Here is a 22,949-nt window from a genome sequence, read left to right as displayed (position 1 = left end):
TTGAAAGAGGGAAGAAAGACCCTCCAATACATGTGATTTTTATTTTCAAATGAATGTTAAGTTTATTTTCCACTGGACTCTTAAAGCATTATTAACATTTCTAATTAACATTGGCAGCTTGGTCTGTTGGTCAGTTCATCAGATGTTGATGAAATGCCTTTCAGGAGTTTCATGAAATTCCATACTAAAGAAAACAACCAACACTTAATTATTTCCAAGACTCTTGTTAATCTTCAAGTCTCCTTATTGGCACTCCCACCGGTTGTAATCTTTGTTCTGACTGTATTGTATGTTGTCCAAATAGCTTTCTCAAATGCAAGCAATATAAGCCTTCTAAAGGGGAGCCTGTCCAGTTTCTCATTTAATATTGTCAAGGTCCATTCTTATAGCCATTTGACTTTTCCAAGAAGGCATATTCAAGACAAGGCTATTTTGTGATGTTTGAAGTGATCAATTTTACAGCGCTTTCCTTTGCTATAGAACAAGTTGGTAGACAGTAGTAGCAGAAATGCCTCCAGAATTAAAAATTAGAAAGACATTTTTATGTTCCTCTGTCTTAAATGACCTTTTCAGTCATAATTTGTGTGTATTTCCTTTCCATTGGTAGTAGCACTTTATTGGCTTAAATAGAAAGTGAGAGAGCTCCTTGCCTTGCTATATATAATTCACAATACTTTATATTCAGCAGAGCTGAGCTACCTATATGTTCTATTTGGGGGCCCATGGTTTTATTAACTTGACCTGACTGATCTCTTAAAACCACTTAAATGGGTTATGCAGTATCTAAAGCAGGGGTAGTCAAACTGCAGCCCTCCAGATGTCCATGGACTACAATTCCCAGAAGCCCCTGCCAGCATTCGCTGGCAGGGGCTCCTGGGAATTGTAGTCCATGGACATCTGGGGGGCCGCAGTTTGATTACCCCTGATCTAAAGCATAAGATTGTGGCATCCCTCATGGGAGTAGCATCTTGACTATGTAAACAAATCAAGTCGGCCTGCAAACCTCTTTTAAGAAACTGATGAGTACTATCCCCTAGGATCTTACTCTAAATGTCAGTTCAGAAAACAACTTGCAGTATGTTAATCGCTAATAGCGCTGGCAGATATACTTAATTTGCTTATAGACAAGTGAAAAGTCATCTTTTTAAATCTTTCAGAAATATTTTCTTTCTCTTTTAGGCCAGTAGGACACACACAGTTTTTCTTGTATAAGTAAATCAGTCGTTTGGTGTCAAACCCTCACCTGTGCTTTTTCAATATTTATTATATTAGGCTGTCACTGCTTCAAGGGTTGGCTGCAGCACTCCCTGGGAGCTTTGAGCGAAACTTGGAATGGTGGTGGTGGTGGGGGTTTATGCCTCCCACCAAGCCGTTCTCCCATACAAGAATAATTATTAGTCTTCATATGGGGGGGGGGAGTTTCCCCAAATTTGCTACTACACATATGCAGACAATGAAAACGTAATGGATGGCCATTACTTACTTAGTGTGCTTGTACCTTTCCTTACAGCAAAACAATTGGCTTAGAGCAATTAATGACTAATGCAGATATCAGTGATTAGAAGAAGAAGAGTTGGTTCTTAGATGCCACTTTTCTCTACCCGAAGGAGGCTCAAAGCGGCTTACAGTCGCCTTCCCTTTCCTCTCCCCACAACAGACACCCTGTGAGGTGGGTGAGGCTGAGAGAGCCCTGATATCACTGCTCGGTCAGAACAGCTTTATCTGTGCCGTGACAAACCCAAGGTCACCCAGCTGGCTGCATGTGGGGGAGTGCAGAATCGAACCCCGCATGCCAGATTAGAAGTCTGCACTCCTAACTATTACACCAAAGTGGCTCTCTATTAATATAATTTCAGTCTATTATTAATATAATTTCAGTCCAGTACCTTGGACAGATATGTGAATGCTGCCTTTTATTCCTCTGGATGAGTTTAAAGCAGAGGTGATCTCAACAGGAGATATATCAATACAAATTACTGTATTTTATGTACTGCAACCACATGATGGTCTCTCTACCTAGGATGTAAGATTACATCCAGTTACCCCAAGCTAAAGCAGCACAGCTCAAAGCTAACATATAATGGTTTCTCCATACAATTGCAGTTGTCCCTGTGAGTATTTATGGAGCCAATCTACTGCATTCCTTATAAAGGTGCTCAGTGTATGAGAGCAGGGAGGCATTTCATGTACTGATAAGTGAGTTCTGAATATTTTGTGAGATAAATATGGCTATAGATAAGTTAAAGCGATAACAACATTACTAACTTTGAAGTTTTCCTTTTTCCTTTTGCCCATCAAATTAAATGTATGCGGACCAGAAGTAATTAATGTTTTATCTTGTGCCAGACATTCCTTGTTTGTTTTTTTTAAATGTGTCTCATGTTCTTATTTCTATGTTGTAAGTTGCAACTCCTGTTTACAGTCATTGCCTACATTTCTCTAAGTTTGTGAAGCAAGGTGTTGCATTTCCTAAGTAGGCCTATGAATTGAAAGCTTGTTGAACACCACAATACACTGTTTAAAGTTTAGCTTTGCACAAAGCTGGTCATAGAGATGAGTCATAACAATTTACATAGTTTTTAGTACTGATATTGTTGCCATTTGTATGCAATTCTGTAGTTTTATGGTACCTTAGATTAGATGCTCCCAAGCAATTGTCACTTATAAAGAAACAGGATCAATACAAAACTAATAATTTGGTGGAATCCAGAGAAGTAGCTTTTATCAGTACTGGGAGGGAACATATTGTTAAAGCTACTCTTGAAATATAAATATTCCATACTACAAAGATGAATAAATTAGAAAAAATGAAGTCAAAACCTACCTTTAAAAAAAAAATCTCACACTTCTTAAAACACTGCTGTTCTTATCTCTGATTAAAGTAACTCATGTTTTTGAGAGGGGCAGTGCTTTTTAAAGAAGTCTGACTTTCTGAAAGAGAACTTCTCACAATAAGTGTTTAATTTAGTATAGTATGTTCTCTGGGTATGTCTGGTTTCAGGACATTGTGTACTGCCTGGACCTACATAATGTGCCAGAGTTTTCTTTCCTCATTCTGATGTTTACTGAACCAGAATTGTATATCTGTATACTATGAAACATGGAGAATTTCACAGGAAAGATACTGACATTGGATGAAGTAGCGAATAAAATTCACACTTTGTTAATAAACAAACTAACTAAAAGTAGCCTTCAAAGGTGCAACTGCATGTTCTCAATTTTGAAAGGCTATTTCTGATACAGGCATCATTTTCTTGCATATGAAAACATTGTACTGAATTGTTCTGGTCAAGCATTGCAAGAAGGCAGTTAGAAAGTGGTATATAAATGTAATAAATAAATGAATAAATAAATTGGCTGTTTATAATTAAGCTGCCATGGAGTGTTAGGTAAGACATAAATATTCCAAATAAACTGCCCTGGGGCAAGATTCTTTTCCTTAGTTTTTGCAATGTAAAATTCATGTTATCCCTGCAAAGCTTGTGGATTAGGGCAAGCTAAAAGCCAACATGACTGAAAGTTAAAATGAAAATGTATTGAAATTGTTCTGACAGGTCATGATAAATGTGTAATTCCTTGTTTTCTTCTTTAGGAAAGATGTCTGGTGACCGTGCTTTGAGGAAACAGCAGCAACTCAACAACTTGGTGGCTTTAGTGAGAAAGCTGGCTAGACCCGGAGATGTGATTGTGGATTTTTGCAGCGGTGGGGTAAGGCATATTTTCATGTATTCATATATTTAATATGCAGTCATGTTGGATTCTGGTCTTCCTACTGGCACATGTTCTAGAAAGCAGAGTCGAGACATCAACAGGAATTTAATCTGCTTTCAAAGTCTCTTGTCAGTATTTTTTGGAATAGTTATTTTATTTATTTATTTTTATTTATATAGATTTTTATACTGCCCATTCTTTACAGCTCTGGGTGGTTTACATGGAACATTATAACTCTACATAAAGGTAAAGGTAAAGGTATCCCCTGTGCAAGCACCGAGTCATGTCTGACCCTTGGGGTGACGCCCTCTAGCGTTTTCATGGCAGACTCAATACGGGGTGGTAACATATAATAATCTATAAATAATCTATAAAATTATACAAGTTTCAATAGAACATCACAACAATTCACAACACAACATGAATAACAACAAACTGGGGAGATCAAATTGCTGTCGTAGAAGGGCATCTGAGGGGGAGCCCAGCAGATGTTCCAAGTCAGTCAACCTCAACCGAATGCCTGGTGGAGGAGCTCCCTTTTGCAGATCTTGCGGAATTGTGAAGTGGATTAGATCAGTGACATTAAAATTTACTTCAGCATTTTCCTCTGTTTTGTTTTTTTTTTCCCACCAGGGCCATGTTGGAATAGTCCTTGCTCACATATTGCCATCCTGTCAGGTAAGGTGTCTATAAAATGTCAGTATACACTTTTGATAATCTGGAATTTCTGCTATACAATGTCTGCTATACAAAATTGACTCTGTTTCAAAAGCTTGAAAATAAACCACTATTTGGTTCATACATTGCTTTGGGATTAGAAATGTGTTCTTTTCCACAACTAACCTCCATCAAATGTGCTTGTGGAAATTCATGAAATCGGCATTATTCCTTGTATAATAACTAACTCTAGCTACTTATAAATCCAGCAGGTTGAGTCCTTCAGCTCCCTTCTGCTAAACAAGGATTCTTACTTTGGCAGATGTGGTCCTTTCTTTAGTAGCAGGAAAATATCCTGTATAGATCCATGAGACCAGTCCTATCTTATTATTTAGTCACCACTGAGTACTGGTTTGTATACTAGATTCTAAGCACTGCCACATGCAGATCCATTATGCTCTTGCTCTGTCATAGGGCCCAGACCATCTCTTTCATGGGCAACTGTTAATCTGTGTCACTGCTTTTACAAGACAGAGAACAGGCATGAGTTCTAACTTAAGTGAGGCCTCTGAAAGGGTCTTGCATTATACCATGAAAATTGTCACAGTACTCCTGGCTCCATAGCAATAGCATATTCCAAGAAGGCGGCCACATGAAAAACATTAAAAGTGGTATGTGTGGAAAGTTGTACATTTTTGTCTAGAAGACCAGGTCAGGCAGAATTTAACTACCAACGGCTAGCCCAGGGGTAGTCAAACTGCGGCCCTCCAGATGTCCGTGGACTACAATTCCCAGGAGCCCCTGCCAGCATTTGCAATTGTAGTCCACGGACATCTGGAGGGCCGCAATTTGACTACCCCTGGGCTAGACTGATAAATGCTTGTGTGTGTATATGGTTGTGCCTCAAAATCATCCCTGACCATAACTACGTGATTATTGTTTCTCCGAAACGCAGATAATATTGGTAGAAAATAAAGAGTTGTCGTTGATACGTGCTAAAGAAAGAAGCGATGAATTAGGACTAAATAACATTTGGTTCATCCAAGCAAATATGGACTATTTTAAAGGCACTTTTAATATTGGGGTAAGTAATTGTGAAATGTCAACTTCGTACTTTGCGGATATTTTTTTCAAAACAAAATCCTTCAGCCATTGCTTAACGTTTCACTGTACGGTTCTTTCCTGCAAAGCGTGTTATTATTGATGGCTCAGACCAGTGGTGCTTGCTCATTCCAGGCTCACTGAGGGCAACAGTTACATGAACCCAAGGAGCAAAATGACTACTGCATACCCTGTTCTCTCCATTAATCATCAATATAAGAAAGCAAACAAATACTTGTTTATGCATAAGTTTGATAGTTTGTCAGCCTGACTGTGGGAGTTTGACAGGCTGCTTCACTGTATTCCTTGCTAATCATGCAGGACAGTGTAGCTAGCTTTTTTGTACACTCACGTTCTCACACAGTCCAGTCCCCCTCCCCCTCCTTGCTGTGTGTAAGTTCTCTGCTCAGCAGGTGATTGTTTAGTCAATCAAATCACTCACAAATCATATAAATCAGCCATCGGTAAATGCTGTGTTTCAATAAAACTCTACCCTTCTGTGTACATTTAATTAGTCCTAAGGGATGCTAGTGGCTGCCAGTCAGCTCAAATCAGCGGTGCCCTCGCTCCTGCACAGTTTGCGGAAAAGCTGATATAAAGTGCTTTGGCAGGCATTCACAACTGTTTGGCATTAACTGGACAGAGTGAGTGATCAGCTCATATGTGATGAGTACCTTTGAACACAGCGAGTTTGGCCATCAAACACATTCACAGCAAAATTTGCAGCATCCCAACACTGGAATGTGCAAACTTTTAAGTCCTCCAGAACTCTTTATTGTAGTGGGTGTTTTTAAAAAAGCAAACACTTCCTGTGTTAAAAGAGCCACAGGTGAGAGAATGAGCTTCTGGGTATCACTGGCTCAGACATATTGCCAAAACCAAACATTCTTTAATTATAATGACTGAAGAATTTTCTGTTTATAAAAATAACTGTGATTGAGGTTGCCATATAAGGTACTTACACCTTATTCTCCTCTTGCATGTTTGGGGTTAATAAGTATCTTCCACTTTACAGTTAAACCAGCAGATGATGGCTTGTATGTACTTTCCAAACTGGGGGTTTCACATCAGCTTAAAACAGCGGCTTGCAACCCTGGTTGGAGGGCATACCATAACTGTAATTCACACAAAGGGGAACTCACTACTAGAGAAAGGAGAGAAAGAGCAAAAGGCATATTCACTTAGTGCCAAATCAGAGTTTGGATTTGGGTCTGATTCATTCCATTAAGTCTTGACACAGTTTCCAGGCAGAGGAGGAAACGTACCTGTAACTTATCAAACAAACAGCCTTACATGTGGGAGTTGAAAGTAATTGTAGAAGAGCTGAAGTAATTATTGGAAGAACATTTCTGAGTGGCATTCATGTTGCCTCATGCCATTATATGTTTGTCATATATGAGGAAAGATTTCTAATTAAAAGTGTTTGCAGATATATTAGCCATAATGTAACTTTGAATAGCAGAATAATAGAATCTAGTCTGTCTACACAGGTACTAAGCGATGTGAAACCTGAGAGCTTGGAGAGCTGTTGCCAGTTATAGATGATGATACTGACTTTGATGCGCCAGGCCAGGGGGCTTACTCAGTATAAGCAACAACAAACCTGGCTACTCACTTGAATCTATTGGTATTAGCAAGTTCATGAGATACTACAGTTACTGAGTTAAGTCAGAAAGCTGAATTGGAACCATGTATGGTTAACGTTATCTTCCTTGGCTTTAATTTTCCAGGTGGCTTTGCATGCTTGTGGAGTTGCAACAGACATGGTAATTGAACGCTGTACCAACGTTCGTGCAGCATTTGTCATCTGTCCTTGCTGCTATGGCTTCATTCAAAATACAGCCAAGTTTACATTTCCACGAAGGTGAACTATTGTTTGCTAGAATTGTTTGTTATAATAATGCTTGGAGGGGAACCTGGGGGGAAATGTGTGAGACTGTAGCCATATTGGTTGCATAGAACAGTGAAAACAGAAGAAGTTAAAGCAGGGGGTTGAATCTAGTCAGCTTTTTCCAGTAGTGAAAAAGAGATACAGGAATCTCCTTTAGCTATTCTAAAGGCTGTATTGTGGTCTTGGGACCTGAACTCTCAAAAGCCATGTGGGACAGGGACAGTAATAAGCAAGGAAGTTGGCTAGGATTGAGTGAAAAATCTGGCTGGATCCAACCCGTTACCTTCACTTTTAAGAACCTGCTTTTAAAATCCTAGCTGCTAGTTCAGAAGAAATAGAAGAAAAATTAAAGGATAGAAGGATGTGCTGCCTTTTGATAAGGAAAATGCATAATCCTAAAGAATCCTAAAGAGCCAGCTTGGTGTCGTGGTTAGGAGTGCGGACTTCTAATCTGGCGAGCTGGATTTGATTCCATACTCCCCCACATGTGGCCATCTGGGTGACCTTGGGCTTGCCACAACACTGATAAAGCTGTTTTGGCCAAGCAGTAATATCAGGGCTCTCTCAGCCTCACCTCCCTCACAGGGTGTCTGTTGTGGGGAGAGGAAAGGGAAGGCCGCTTTGAGACTCCTTCAGGTAGAGAAAAGCAGCATATTAAAAATTATCTGTTCATGCTTCTCTCTATCTCTATCATACTTTATTCCACACTTTCTCCAAGGTGCTCAGGATATGAGTATCCCCTCCTTACAACAACCCTGTAAGGTAGCTTAGTGTGAGAGAAAGACTAGGCCGACATCACCCAATGACTGTTGTGGCTCTCTGTGCATTGGAAACCATGTCACTCAAGTCCTTCTCTAACCACTATACCATACTGGATCTCCTACACAGATTGACTGGGTTTAAATAGTATCATACAAAGCAGTTTTCTTGATTAGCCTTTCCCATAAACATAAACTTATCTCACTCCTTTTATGGTCCCAAATGACCAGGAGAGTGTGTCAGAGAGAGCTGTGTTTCATACTCACTACCAGTTCTGTGACATCACTGGTGGCAATCAGTTATTGCATTCCCAATGCCCTCTGGGGTTATTTTTAATGCCATGTTGCTATTATGTTGTGTATTTTAACTGGATTTCAATGGGGCTTTTATTGGGTTTTTAAAAATTGGAACCTATTTTGTAACCTGCCACGAGCCAGTTTGCTGGCAGGCGTGGGCAATAAGTCCAATAATAATAAAAATAATAATTCCAGCTGGTCTGAAAATCACTGGTACAAGTTGTGTGTTTAAAAAAGCATGGGCATAACAAAAAATATTTTCAGCATGCTTGCACCATTGCAATACGATGCAAAAATGTTCTCTCAATTTCAGAAACTTGCCATCCGGACACACTTTATTTTTCCCATTTATGAGATCTACTTTGCTATAAACCTTGCTATGCTTTTAAATATAGTTCATGATATAAAAATAACAAACTTTTAATGGGCATGTGAGAGGACCACAAGCATAGTAATGGAAATCAGGCAGTGCTTCAGGGACACCGTTCAGATGGCTTGACTGAATTTAATTGAACCTTTTCATACATTCCCATTATCTTTATTGGCTGTAAAATAGGCTTTTCACTATTGAATTGTTGAACTTTTGTTTTTTTCTTTATTTTATTGGAAGACAGCACTCCAGAATAGGAAGTAATCTTTCTCTCTCTAGAGCTTGCTTAATTTAAAGTACCTCTATGAGTTTTTATTTTAATTTTTTTTAAAGCAAGAGCCATGCATTGTATCCTGCCAGTCTTTTCTCCTTTCTGAAGTGAGGAGGGACATTTTCACTGCTAAAGGAGCAGCATTTTTTGGAAACCTTTACGTGATTAATGTAAAATTAAAATGCATTTAGGTAGGAAAAATCAAATGCATCATTATAGGATAGGGGAGACTTGTCTTGGCAGTAGTAGGTACGAAAAGGATCTGGGGGTCTTAGTAAACCAAACGCTGAACACGAGTCAGCAGTGTGATTTGGCTAAAAAGGCAAATGTGACTTTGGGCTATATCAAAAGAAGTATAGTGTCCAGATTGTGTGAGGTGGTGGTTCCACTTTACTTTGCTCTGGTTAGACCTCATTTGGAGAACTGTGTTCAGTTTTGGGCACCACTATTGAAGAAGGATGCAGACAAACTGGAGCGTGTCCAGAGGAGGGCAACAAAGATGATGAGGGGTTTGGAGATCCAGTCATATAAAGAAAGCTTGAGGGAGCTTGGTCTGTTTAGCCTGGATAGAAGAACACCAAAGAGATGATACAATAGCCATCTTCAAGTACTTGAAAGGATGTCATATAGATGATGGAGCAGAGTTGTTTTCTGTTGCCCCAGAGGGTCAGACCAGATTTCAACCAATAGGTTGAAATTAATTCAAAAGAATTTTTGGCTAAACATCTGGAAGAAGTTCCAGACAGAGCAGTTGCTCAGTGGAACAAGCTTCCACAGGAGGTGGTAGATTCTCCTTTGGAAGTTTTGGGAGTTAGTTATCTGATGGAAATGTTGATTCTGTGAACTTGGGCAGATTGTGATAGCCAGGGATTCTGGTGGAGGGGGGAGGCCATGGAATCATCTGGCCATGGAATTGGAGTCACCACGAGTATGCAGGTAGTTGTGAGCTTCATGCATTGTGTAGGGGGTTGGACTAGAGGACCCTGGAGGTACCATCCAGCTCTGTGATTCTATCCTAGGTGTTGGGAACTAGGGAACTTTTGGTTCACTAACAGGAATGATTGGCAAGGGCCAATCTTGTACTCAGAGTAGTTGGAAAGATTCAAAGTCACAAAAATTATTGTTACCAATCAAAGCACTATGTTTATCATTTCTGTATTAATTAGACCCTACTTTTTGAGATGTAAATTGCAATTATGCATTATGACAAACATAATAATTGGGAGCACACCTTGGGAACTCCTCAGGTTCTTGTTCTTGCCTGCCCTTTACTAGGATAGTGAGAGTTTCGTGGTTCCCACCAAAGCAGAGTTATTGTTGCAATACCTGATTTAGTATTCTAGCTTGTATCTTTGGACATTGTGCTATCCTTACACTTGAGTCGTGATTTACAGCTGGCTTGTCCTCTTCACACTGGGGCACCTAGTGGCAAATGCCAGTGATGTAGAGCAAAAGCCAGTGAAATGTGGAGGCAACCCAAGAGAGCCACGCCATTTTTTCATCTTTTATCCTTACGTCTGAGTTAGAGCCAAAGGTTAGGATGCTTACATTTATCAATTGATCCAAATAACAATACGTCAAGGTAACTTAACATAACTGTAAGTTTGAATAGTAAATACAGCTTAAAAATAGAACACATAACATAAACTAAGTTGTTATGTTTCTTTTTTTAATGTCAAAGAAACATGGGATCCTGAAACAACATCAGTGAGCAGAGTAAAAGCACTGGAGAAGCAGTTAAGTCAGGATAGATTATGGATAATGCATACATTAGCGTATTTATTTATTTATTTATATTTGTTTATTGGTTTATTAGTTTATTTATTTATTTGCTTGTTTATTTATTTATTTATATACCGCCATCCCCAAAGGCTCAATACTAAATATCAATACTAAATGCTTATGCTTTCTTTCAGTGTATCAATTTAGGGTCTTGCACAGTCCTATGAATTGCTTAATATGTATAGTTATCTGAAGGGAGAATGTTTGTAGCTTGGCATATTACAGACATAATGATGAAATAAAAGATGGCATATTTTAAACATTCTATTCCGGAGAAAAAGTACTGGGTTTTATCCAGCCAGCCTTCCCACTCAGATCTCAAGGAATTTGCCTGCAGCCCTCATCCAACATGGCTTTTGTAGGTATCCTGATCCTCCCTACATACATTTTGTAATTGAAAGAGAGAACTTCTTCCCTTTTTCACCAGCAGAAAAGCTGCTTGGATCAAAACCATTATCATAGTGCTTGCTTCAGAAATTGTGTTGTATCATCTAAATATTGTTTTGCATTCAACCAAGTGCAGCTTATTACTTTTCTTTCTAAATGGTGGCTTCTCACAGTGATTGAATCCATCTTCTTTTTTTATTTCAGTCATCAGTTCAAGGAAGTTTTATCTTACAAGGTATGCAGAAAGTGGCTTAGAATTTTCGATTACTGGTGTGTTGCCAGCGCTGCAGTGTGATGGCTAGACTGTGTCACTGTCTCCATAGTTCCTCTGACATTTGTATTTCCCTTCACTATGAAATTCAGGGATACCTCCCCCACACACACACATCAAATGAAATTAGAAGAATTGCTCTGTGAAGTGTTGCCACTTATTATGAAATGGCAACTGTGGCAGTTCATTACTAAGTGAAGATCCAAAGTTGATAGAGACTTATACCTGATGGATTGCTGCTACGTGCATCAAGGTAACCTTCAGGAGTTAAATGTGTCACCTTTTTTTCCATTTCTTCCATGCAAGTGAGTTTGCCAGAATTCCACACAAAAGTGGAATTTGTGTTCTCACATACAGTATTTGCTGGTGTATAAGACTACTTTCCCCCCCTGAAAAACATGCCTCCAAGTGGGGGGGGGGGTTGTCCTATATGCCGGGTGCCCTTCAGTTGGGATAGACATAGCTGCCCATAGTGGCCCATAGTACTGTAATGGAATGTAACAAACTCTATATTTTGAGTGGAAATGTTGGGGGGTCGTCTTATACGCTGGCAAATACGGTACTTATTTCCATCTCATGTTTCAGAAGGCCCTGTCAAGACGTACAGTTCTGAAATGGTTCTGATTGCGATGACTTGGCACTTGAAACGGCAGCTGTCCTAGCTATCACAGTTGTCAGCAAAAGCTATGTCACTGCACTCGTTTTTGTTTCAAACGTTTTTCTGCCTCAGGGAAGCTCCACCACTTTCAAGGTCTTCTCTTCAGAAAATACATTATTTATTTAAACCTTTACAGCTCTCTCCTTTTGGTTCAAGGCAGCGTTATTTAGCCTGCATACATGCTTAATATGACCTCATCATCCTTCGCGTAAAAGAACAGGTGGGCTTTGTGTAGTCTGCCTGCCTGTGTGTATACAAGCATGATCCCATAGTTTCCCTTACAAAGTCGAAAAACAGGTGCAAGCATTATTGGGGTAGTGAGTTTGAGGGGTTGCTAGCATGGTGCCGCAGCACGACACACTTGTGTTGGCAAAGCTGCGTGGTGTAATGTTTATGCGAGTCGCGTATTCATGAGGAGGAAGGCCTAGCAGACACATGTAGGCGAAATGGTACTAATACTAAGCTTACTGGACCAGAGGAACACCTTCATTGGTTATTCTTAAAACACAGTGATCATTGCCCATAGTCCAAACTGCAGCCAAAGATGGTACAGTGAAACGTGACAGCACAACTCACCAGGCATCTTGAACATATATGATTCATTTGGCACAACCCCTCTTGCTATACAAATCCTCAAGAGTACAGTGAAAAGATAGTGAGAAAAAAGAAGCGCATTGCAAAAAGTTCACCCAGCAAATCCTCAGGGTCATCAAGGACCTCATGATGCCATCTTGAATGCCAAGTAGCTTGTTTGTATTGGATCAACCCCCCCCCCCAAAAAAAAAAGTGAAATCACAAACCAGAACATGCTAAAAATTACATTTCCTAGCAAAATAGGCAACCCTGGCCACTCTTTTGTACTTCAGATATTCATAGTTCTTTGGATGCTGCTACTAAAAAATAGCTGTTTTAGAACGATGTAATGGAAGAAGGCTGTGATTTCTTTGTGGTTCTTTTGTTTTCAATCTAGGAACACATGGTTCTCTGCCGATTTGCTGATCAGACAGCTGTCCAGCTTCCCCCTGAACGCAGGCGAATAGGTATGCTCATCTATCGAGCAGCAGTTGTGCATGACATTGGTGATGTGCTTAGCTTACTATATGTGGATAATTCTGCTACTTCATTAACAAAGAATTAAAGTACTGGTTTCTCAGAATGCAAAGATTGGAGTCTTGAGAGAGAGGGTAAAATAGTACACGACACCGAAGTTAAATTTACAAGTTAAATATCACAAGAGTAGCTCATTCACCTGCTATTTAGGGCCATATACAGAAATTACAGAAGGTTTTCACTAATATTTTTTCTTACACTCCTAGTCTTCATTGGACTATGGGGGGGGGGGACAGGGACATGTAAGGGAACAAAAATATTTATGGAGGTAAAGTTCCTCCACGGCGTTTTCCATGATCCTCTTGTATTTGGTAGCAGCGTTCCCAAATGACCCTCTTGATCAGCTGCTGCTTCAGCAACACTTCTGGTTTTCAAAGAAGTCTTGTAGTGCTCTCGCTCTGAGTTAGTTTTGTTTGCTTGCATTGCTGTCATCACTGCAAGATCTGGCTGGCTAAGCAACAGTCTTGCTATTCCCAGGCTTACTTGAAAGCAAAACAAAAAATGCTGCCAAAGCAGCACACAATTGAGGTTATGGAGCAAACCAGGGTGAAAAAAAAGTTAAGTTTGAAGGAACTTTCAGTGAATTTTTAGAGTTCTCAAGGACATACTTTTCTTTGCAACGGAACTGTTTGTCCCTGAACATTCCACACAATTCTATCAATAACTGTTATCCTGCTTCTTGCAGTCCCCAGCAGTCCCTATCTACCAAAATGTACCCAAGGCTGCTTTTCATGGTATAAGAACCATCAAATGGCAAATGCACCTGAGCTGCTGTTGCCTGCAGAATATAGGCTGCAAATGTCTGTGGAGTTGCCCTGAAAATTGCAGAAGTGGGAGTGAATAGTGAGTCTTTTCTCACTCCTTGTGATGTGTGAAACAGATCTCATTGCCCTAGCTTGGTGTAGCTGGACTCTTTGGTTACAGGATGTGTAACAGCAGAACAAAACAGTGTCCTTGCACCTGAACATTGTGCTTTTACCAAGTTCAAAATAATTTCTGGGGTTATAAGTACAACAGGAAGTGCTGAAATCTAGTGATACCCTTATCTGCTTTATTTTCTCTCCACTAAAACTGGCAGATCTTTAAAGCCACCATTGTATCAAGAAGGGAAAACATGCTTTCAGGGTCACAGCTGTGATTTCAGGCGGTATCACTTTATCAGCTTGGTGTAGTGATTAGGAGTGCGGACTTTTAATATGGCAAGACAGGTTTGATTCTGCGCTCCCCACATGCAGCCAGCTGGTGACCTTGGGCTTGCCCCAGCACTGATAAAGCTGTTCTGACCAAACAGTAATATCAGGGCTCTCTCAGCCTCACCTCCCTCACAGGATGTCTGTTGTGGGGAGAGGAAAGGGAAGGCGACTGTAAGCTGCTTTGAGACTCCTTTGGGAAGAGAAAAGCAGCATGTGAGAACCAACTCTTCTTCTAATGAGAGTAGGCATTTTCCTAGTACCTTGGAGATAGAGAAAGGAAATGTGTTATTTATTACAGGGTGGGGTACGTAACTATAAATGGAAATTTAAATGACAATTCAACATGTGCTTTGATGTACCGAGACTGTGATTATTATCTTGCAGTGCATTTTCCTTCAAGAAGAAAAATAAAGCAGAAATTTTGTGAACCGCAGAAGTCTTTTAAATGTTGTTTCTGTTCTCTCCATTGTTTCTTCTGAGGATATACTTGACATTAGGCTTATGTGCTCCATTAAAAGAATTTTTTCCATTTCAATCATCTTTCTCCACCTTTTAAACTTGCTAATGGGTGTGCGGTTGGTGTGGATTAAGTTTTGTTTTCAAATGACTAGGGGAAAGGTCAACTCAGATTAGCACCAACCACATGTTCTCTAAGGCAGACTCGGGTACTGCGCTGCCATATAAGATGCATTTAGAATTTTTTAAACAAAACAATATAATACATTCCCCTGCTTTTATATTTATAATATAATAACTTGTGCAATATTTAAAGACTATAAATATGTATATAGATACTAAGTATAAACATTCATTTTAAAAGTGGGACATCATTTTAAATTTAGTTTTACTAATACATTGTATTTAGGGCAACAACTCATTTTATACTTTTTTTAAAAAAAATTTGGACTCTGAGATAAATGTGCCAAATGTCTCTGTGTCTCACAGTAGCTAAACCCCTCATGTCTACAAGAGGTCCACTAATGGGGCCAGAACTCCAGAAGCCCTCCCATTGCACACTTTTCCCACCCGTAGTGTTTCTGAAATCAAATCTAGTTCTCTTGCATTCTCAGTTGTACTGGATTGTATACTGAGCCAATGCCCCCCTGACCCTTCTCTCCCTATTCTTCTGATAAAAATTATATCCTGGTATCACTGTGTTCTGCTGATTATCCTTTTTCCACTAAGTTTCTGAAATGCCCAGTGTCTATGTTCTCATCTCACACTAAGCATTCGAACTCTCTCAGTTTACCTCCAACACTTCCAGCATTTGTATATAAACATCTCTAATTTCCCAGAAACATTATGCCTGCAGCCTTCTTCCTAAGGCCTGTAGCCCTTTTCAGGCAGTTAGTATTGTTTGTCACCCTCTCAGTGGCCTGTACTAATCCATTTCCCTCTAAAACTGTAAACACCCCATCTCTTAGAGATGAGTCATCTTGTGCCAGAGACATTTCATCTCCTGTCAGCTTTAGTTTAAGAACTGCTGCGCTACCTTTTTGATTTTGAGTGTCTTCACTCTGGTTCCTTCTCAGGACAAGTGAAGAATGTCTCTCTTCTACAGGTCCTGCTTGTTTCAAAAAGCATCCCAGTGCCTAACAAACATAAACCCTTCATCCCTTCACCAACATCTCATCCACATATTGAGACTCCTGATTTGTGTCTGCTTAGCTGTGCGTAGAACAGACAGCATTTCTGAAAAGGCTACCTTGGAGGTCCTGGCCTTGAATATCCTGCCTAGCAGCCTACATTTTTCCTCCAGGACCACAGAACTGCATTTCCCCATATCATTGGTGCCAAAGTATACCATGACCCCTTGCTCCTCTTCAGCTCTGTGTACTAGCCTATCTAGACTACATGTAATTTTTGCTACCTTTGAAACAATGCAGGCAAGTCACCATGTGGTCAGGACAGGTCTACATGCCTAAGAGGCCCCCCTCACTCCCTGCCCAGAGATGGTTTCTTGATGGAAAAGGATACCTGTTCACCAACTGAAGAAGGGGCCTCTTCTGAAGGAACATTCCACTTTTCATCAGCACGGTGTTCTGTTTCCCCCTGACCCTCATACTCCCAGACAGTGGCAAGGTTGTCATTCTCAGAGTGGGACACATCTAACACTTCCCTGAGAGTTTTACCAGTGTGCCTAGTTGACTATCTCTGTTTCTCCAAGTCACCTTGAACGTGACGTACAAATTCATTCCCTGAGAACCAGCGATTGTTTGCACGAAGGACACAACTATGACTTCTATCAGTTGGTGGGTACCCATACCTGATTTACTCAGTGCAATACACTGGATAGCCACCAACATCCTGCTGGCATTCTGCCTTCATAATTGCCCTTTTATTTATCCCGCTTTTTATAATACTCATTTATATAGATTTGTTTATGGAAAGTGTATTCACCCTTTTCAGAATGTGGAGAGACTAGTGCTGCGTCTTCCTCACCCTGCTGCTGAACTTGCACATCTGCTAAAGTCACCTGTTTATTCCCTTGTTCTAGATGATTTGTCACTGGAGCAGGGCCTGCTACCTTGCATGATTCTTCTTTTAAATATAATTATAAGGAAGACCTTAGCAAAGCTAGGCAAAGCACAAATTACAATGTATCGAGCGACAGAAAGCTACTAGTTCAAGCGATAAACTAATAATGGCTGTGATCATTATTTTCTGCCATCACTATTTCTGTGGAAGAAACTGGGCTTTGGTGGATACATTCTATAACAGTGTGGTTTTCCTACCAGAAAGGTAACATAAGATATCCAATGGTGAGCTGGGCTCACTGGGTTAGATCCCATGACTCTCTTCTGCAATGTCTTTCTTCAGGACATGTGTCCTCCAATGGAGAATGAATTTTTCTGATGGGGTTGAAAGATGCATTTCCTGGTGGAAAGAAGACTTAGTGGAAGGGCATCATAAGAGCTGATCCATTATGACTGGATCACCAATCAGGTTGCTTGTGAAAGTCCTGAGTACCCAGTATATCAAAAGCGCTACCTGTCACCTTTGAATAGTATTGTGTTTGAGATTATTCAGTATGATGTTTATTCTATATAGCTAAGTGCAGAAAGCTTTCTTTCTGCAGAAGAGGTTATTCTTCAGTGGAAGGCTTCTTCTGACAGAGGAAAGCTCCAGACATACTTGAGTGGTATGTCAGTATGCTTATTTGTGTCACTCTTGCTAAGATTGATGCCAAGGTGCCTACATTTGCATATTCATTCTATTTGGTTTTTATGAAGGTCTTTGTATATTCTAGTTTTTTTGTGTGTTCTAGGTAAGCATTGTATGGGGCTGGTGGATCTGGACCGGGCTTGGAGCGTGGAAAGAACATGCAACTACTCTGTCCAAGTGACCTCCATGGAACCAGAAACGTGTTCTCCGAAAAACAACTTGATAGTGGGTGTGCCTGTTTAGTTCAAAGTTCCTTCTCATCCATTTGAATCAATGATCAGTCCTTGCGAGTCACAGTCCGGGAATTATTGTGGCGTTTCGTAGTAAGTCTGGGAAGCAGACACTGTGCATCTTGAATCCATTGTCGTGGCCGTCCCCCCCCACCGAAAAGGAAGCAGAAAAGAAATGGCTTGGCAGCAAGGTTGCTTGTAGAGCTTCTTAAATCCTACTTGAAATGTGTGATTAAATGACAGCTGGTTTTCAGAAAAGGAACATCCTAAAACATTCATCTGCCTGCACAATAAATAGAACTCATAAAGGTTTGTTTTTCTAAGTTTCATTGCTGGAAAGGTGATATCTCTCCCTCTCCCTCCCCCCCACCCCCGGTAAAGATGGATCTTGCATGTTGGAAAGCACAGTGCTAATGCTTTTGTGATCACAGGCTCTGACAATGTAAGAGAATATACAGTTACTGGATAAAAGCAGCCAAGCTTCTCATTTTTTAAAAATTTTTTTATTGTGCAACCATTTACTTGGTTTTTCCCATAATGCAGTTGAGTAAGTTCTACAAAGAGATATTGTGGAAGACTACACAATGATGATTCTGTTAATCAAAATGCATATCTAATCTTTTTTTGCTTGAAAAAGCATTTAAGGGGATGGTTTTGGAGCAGATTACATCCTGTTCACAAATATATGGATTAAACCCTGATGGCTCCTTTATTGTGGGAAAAGGAGCTTCAGGGCAAGGTGGGGAAGTGCTTACTATTTCCCTGCCTATCCTGTTATATTTGTTTACTTCAATTATTCCTTGCCTTTTTCCCCAGTGAGTTTATATTATTATTCTCTCTTGTATATTCATCTCACAACAACCCTCTGAGGTAGGCTATCACCCTGGGTCACCTGGCAAGCTTCCATGTCAGAGTGAGGCTTCAAAACTGGTTGCCCAGATTTCAGTGGGATACTAACCAGTACAATACACAAGGCTATTTATTTGTATTTATTTGATTGGACTATTTATAACTTGTTTTCCACAATGCACTTAGAGCAGTTTATCAAATTAATAATAAGAGCTACAGATTCACTAAACCCTGTATGGCACAACTATAGTGAAGCAAAACTACAAATAAGCTATAGTCAGTTGACATATGGGTTAGGATTTGAAGGCTTAAGTCAATAAAAAGACCTCCAAAGCTTTCTTAAAGGCAATGGGATCAAGGATCTTATGGATCTCAGTGGGCGGCTAGTTCCAAAGCTTAAGATCCACAAGATAGTTTCAGGAGGTTGGTCATCATTAGAAGAGCAAAATTTGATTCCAGTAGCACCTGAAAAACCAACTAGATCGCTAGGTCTAAGGAAGAGTGCTTGCACTCGAAAGCTCATGCCTTGAATAAATCTTTGTTGGTCTTAAAGTTGCCACTGGACTCTGATTTTGCTTTGTTTGATTGCTAGGGTTTAAGTTTTTTTAGAGTTTAATTTCCCTTCACCTGATACAAAGGGAGTTTTGACTCTTGAAGGCTTACACCTTGGAAACCCTGTTGGCCTTTAACATGCTACTGAACCCGATTCACAGCCAAAACTGCACGCTTGGAATTTGGGCACCAACCTGACAATTAGGTTGATATTTTTTTTTGTAGCCATTACAAGTGGAAGGGCCCATATTAGCAGCATCTGCTTCTTTGACTGTTATGTATTCATTTAAATATTTATACCCTGCATTTCTCCCTAGGAATGCCCAGTGCAGCTGCAACAGCAAATAAAACAATATACATCAGTCAGCAAACAACAAACTGTGTCTAAGTAGCCTGTGCTTTACATTATTTCCTCTAAAAGTAACCCCCGGAATTTTAAATCTAGCTATTTTTTCACCTGTGGGGTTCCACTTGCATAATTGCTGTAAAAAATGCATCTGTAACCTGCCCCCCCACCAGGGGAGGGGGGGGGAAAGCAAATTTGGAAGGTCAGTTTATGCAAATATACGAGCACACGCATCATTTCTGCACTTCAGATTGCAGCTGAAACGTCCCTCCCCCCCCCAGAAGAAATGGCTGCTGGTGTGTTAGCACATGTACTAAAGCACTGGTAAAAGTTTAGATATACAGGTCTAAACTAGCACGGGTAATCTATTCTTCAGGTATTTAGCTTCAGTACCTGACTCTTTCAATCAGGATGGCAGGGAATGGAAAGCACATATACACAGTTCTCCAAACTGTTCTTTACTAAGCCTTTATTTTGCACTAAAGGTGCCTTGCACTTCATTTATATAGGAGGCAGGTAGCCCTTTTCTGCAGTATTCTCTTTGTAAAGAAACACCAGGTAGGAAGATAATTCTAACTTCTGTGGGTTAGCTAAACTTTTTTCCTTTTCATATAGGACATTGGATCACACGTGGGTGGCAAAGCACAGTTTGCCATTTTAAAGCCTGAATGTTACTTTCTCTGTTGCTCTATTTCAATTATGTATGACTTTAATGATCATTTAAAAAAAAAAAATTCTGTTCTTTAAAAAAAAATCGCTGAAACACAGGAGCCCTTGGTCTGCGCATCGTGGTGCTGTAATGCAGAAATGAAGCCCAGCGTGTTTCGTGTTCACCAGGGATGCCCCTTCAGAAGAAACCTGTGGCCTTTTTAACGACTCTGTTCACCAGGCAGCTCTTATGTGGAACCGGGAGACAGGAGGGTCCTCATTAATTCAAGCACTACACCATCGCAGCGTATAGCATGCTGAGTATTTTAAAGAATAATTTCATCTATTAAGTTATAAAGTGACAGTGAGGAAATATTCAGCTCAAACCTCCATCCTTTTGATCATTTGCTCTCTAGATCAGGGGTAGTCAACCTGTGGTCCTCCAGATGTCCATGGACTACAATTGCTGGCAGGGGCTCATGGGAATTGTAATCCATGGACATCTGGAGGACCACAGGTTGACTACCCCTGCTGTAGATAGAAAAGCAACTTGAGAAGACTGAGTAGAAGCACAACTGGTGGGCAATGGGTTAAGCACCTTTTCCTCTTGCCCTTCTGCTGCTTAAGGGCACAGCCCTTTCTCTTTGCTTTCCATTTTTAAAAGGGGAGACTACAAACGTGTCTGCAGGATACTGTCTAATTTGGTTCTAAAGCAGGCTAAACTATGACAATGTGTTTAGGTTTAACTCTGCAAAGTTATAGTTGACTGATATATCAGCTAGTTTTCATATGCTGTCATTCATAAAAATAAATTATCACTGCTGAATCAGAGGGCTCTGTTGGATTCCCTCTGCAATGCCATAACATTATAAAAGACCCTTTCTTAAAATGTTCACTAGCATCCTTCGTACTTCAGTATCACACAAAGGAAACCTGCATTGCAGATTTAAATCAGTTTCTTTAACCAGAGTACAGTGCCCGTTTGGGACATTTTTTTAACTTTAAAAATTTCTTAAACATCTGTACCTCACCTTTTAAACTTAGTAACAATATAAAACCATGGAAGATAATATCTGAATGCAGCATCGCCACAATAAATAATTTAGCACCAAGCAGCCAAAATAAAAACATCACAGTTTACCCAGTTGTGGGTTAACTATATTCGTACTTTGGTAGGCGTATGCTAGTTTTCAGGCAGAAGATTACTGGCTTGAATTTCAAAACCAAGTACATTTCCAGGTTCCAGATATTGAGGACCATTCTTTTCAGTGGGGAGCCAACTGGGGCAGCTGTACTTAAAGAAAACTATACCAGATTTACATAGATTTACATAGAGCATAACATTGTCCTTTTTATCTAAAGCTTCAAACAAATTGGGCCCTGAACAAGGCACCCCCACCCATCCTGCTTGCTGAGGAAAAAAGGACTCCGTACCTCCACAAAGAAAGGAGGGAAGGAGAAGGAGCTGGCCAAGAACTGCAGCTGTGCCATTATTGCCAGTTGTGGATTTGGGGTGGGGGGACTGTACTGGCTGTTTTTCAACCAAGTGCCACCAAAGTTGCAGAGGTGCTAGTGCTCCTGTCCACCAAAGAACCTCCAAAACTGCAATTCAGCCAGTCCCTGTGCCTGACTTGCACCAGAAACTACCCTTTCCTGAGCCACTGTCTGGGAAATACAGAGAATCAAGGAAAAATTAGACCAATTGCTGGCGGTGGTGGTAAGCACCCAAACTACAGATTTTTTGTCCGTGTGTGAGTATATGTTCCTTGTAATGTTGAAAAATTCCTGATTTGTATAACTCTTCCGGTAGAACACAGTAATAATCTCAAACAGTAATTTTCACGTCTGATGTAAGCCACTTTAGATCTCCATTGGGAAGAAAGGCAGGGTTTAAATGAATTAAAGAAATAAAATAAATGAACAGGAAGCTTTTAGTTGGGGAGGATGAAAAATCAAGTTTGTGAATCCACATAGCAAAAACACTGGGATATTAAGCAATTGTAAAAAAAAGGAATAGGTGTAGCAGAATTTTAATTTGTAATGGTTGTTATGACTCAGTAATGTGCTACATTGTCCCCTTGTGCTCCAGGCCTATTCCATTGCACATGCATGGGTGAAGAGAAAAAGGTGCACATAGTAATAGAGAAAGAGGAACCGAGGCAAGGGATTCTGGGCATCACCCAGTAGCCTTCCCCCCCCCCAATCACACAGCACAAAAGCAAGACGTGTTGAGAATTCATCAGCAATAGCTTATATTAAAGACTGTCAGCACATTCACTGTTCACCTACACAGTGAGAAATGGTTAATAGCACTCCTGTGTGCTCTTGCAATGACATTTCACAAGTGGCAAATCTGGAGAGGAGCAGCTGCTTGCGCCCAACATGGCTACAGAGCATCAGGTCCCGCTACCCAATGGGAAGTTCATCACTGAATTAGACATAGGAGAGGAAATACGCTCCAGCCTCCGCTCAGTCGCACAGAAGCAATTTACCACTGGAATGTATTCTAATGAGACATTAATGGGAGAATTTCCTGTCAACACCACCTGCGGTGTGTGTATATACAGTCAGCAAGGCCTGGACGTGGCTCATTATCCCTGGCCAAGAAATCGATTTTACGTTGCTACTCGTCTCCTGCATACTCATTTCCGTTGCCTGCTTTAGCGCCTTGATTGGTGTGTGCCAAGAGAAATTGCTGTCTG

The 22,949-nt window shown here is 40.3% G+C and overlaps 1 protein-coding gene across 12 annotated transcripts in view; it reads left to right on the top strand.

Annotated features, from left to right (window-relative positions):
* Positions 1–18,160, top strand: part of GSTCD (glutathione S-transferase C-terminal domain containing) — a 49,644-nt gene extending 31,484 nt beyond the window's left edge. For 10 of the 12 annotated variants that reach the window (XM_077300699.1, XM_077300703.1, XM_077300700.1 and 7 more), the window contains 7 exons: positions 3,593–3,708; positions 4,345–4,389; positions 5,324–5,452; positions 7,200–7,333; positions 11,430–11,460; positions 13,125–13,194; positions 17,726–18,160. In XM_077300699.1, the coding sequence (XP_077156814.1) occupies positions 3,593–3,708; positions 4,345–4,389; positions 5,324–5,452; positions 7,200–7,333; positions 11,430–11,460; positions 13,125–13,194; positions 17,726–17,865 (665 nt within the window). In that variant the 3' untranslated portion in view covers positions 17,866–18,160. Of the gene's footprint in view, positions 1–3,592; positions 3,709–4,344; positions 4,390–5,323; positions 5,453–7,199; positions 7,334–10,737; positions 10,769–11,429; positions 11,461–13,124; positions 13,195–17,725 lie in introns of those variants that run through there. The other 2 variants (XM_077300709.1, XM_077300710.1) reach the window with 2 other exon arrangements.
* Positions 18,161–22,949: the final 4,789 nt, after the last annotated feature.

The sequence above is a fragment of the Paroedura picta genome, chromosome 10 (assembly GCF_049243985.1).
Source record: "Paroedura picta isolate Pp20150507F chromosome 10, Ppicta_v3.0, whole genome shotgun sequence".
In the NCBI taxonomy this organism is placed as follows: domain Eukaryota; kingdom Metazoa; phylum Chordata; class Lepidosauria; order Squamata; family Gekkonidae; genus Paroedura; species Paroedura picta.
Note: the sequence above shows the minus strand (reverse complement) of the source record. Positions and strands in the feature narration are given on the sequence as shown.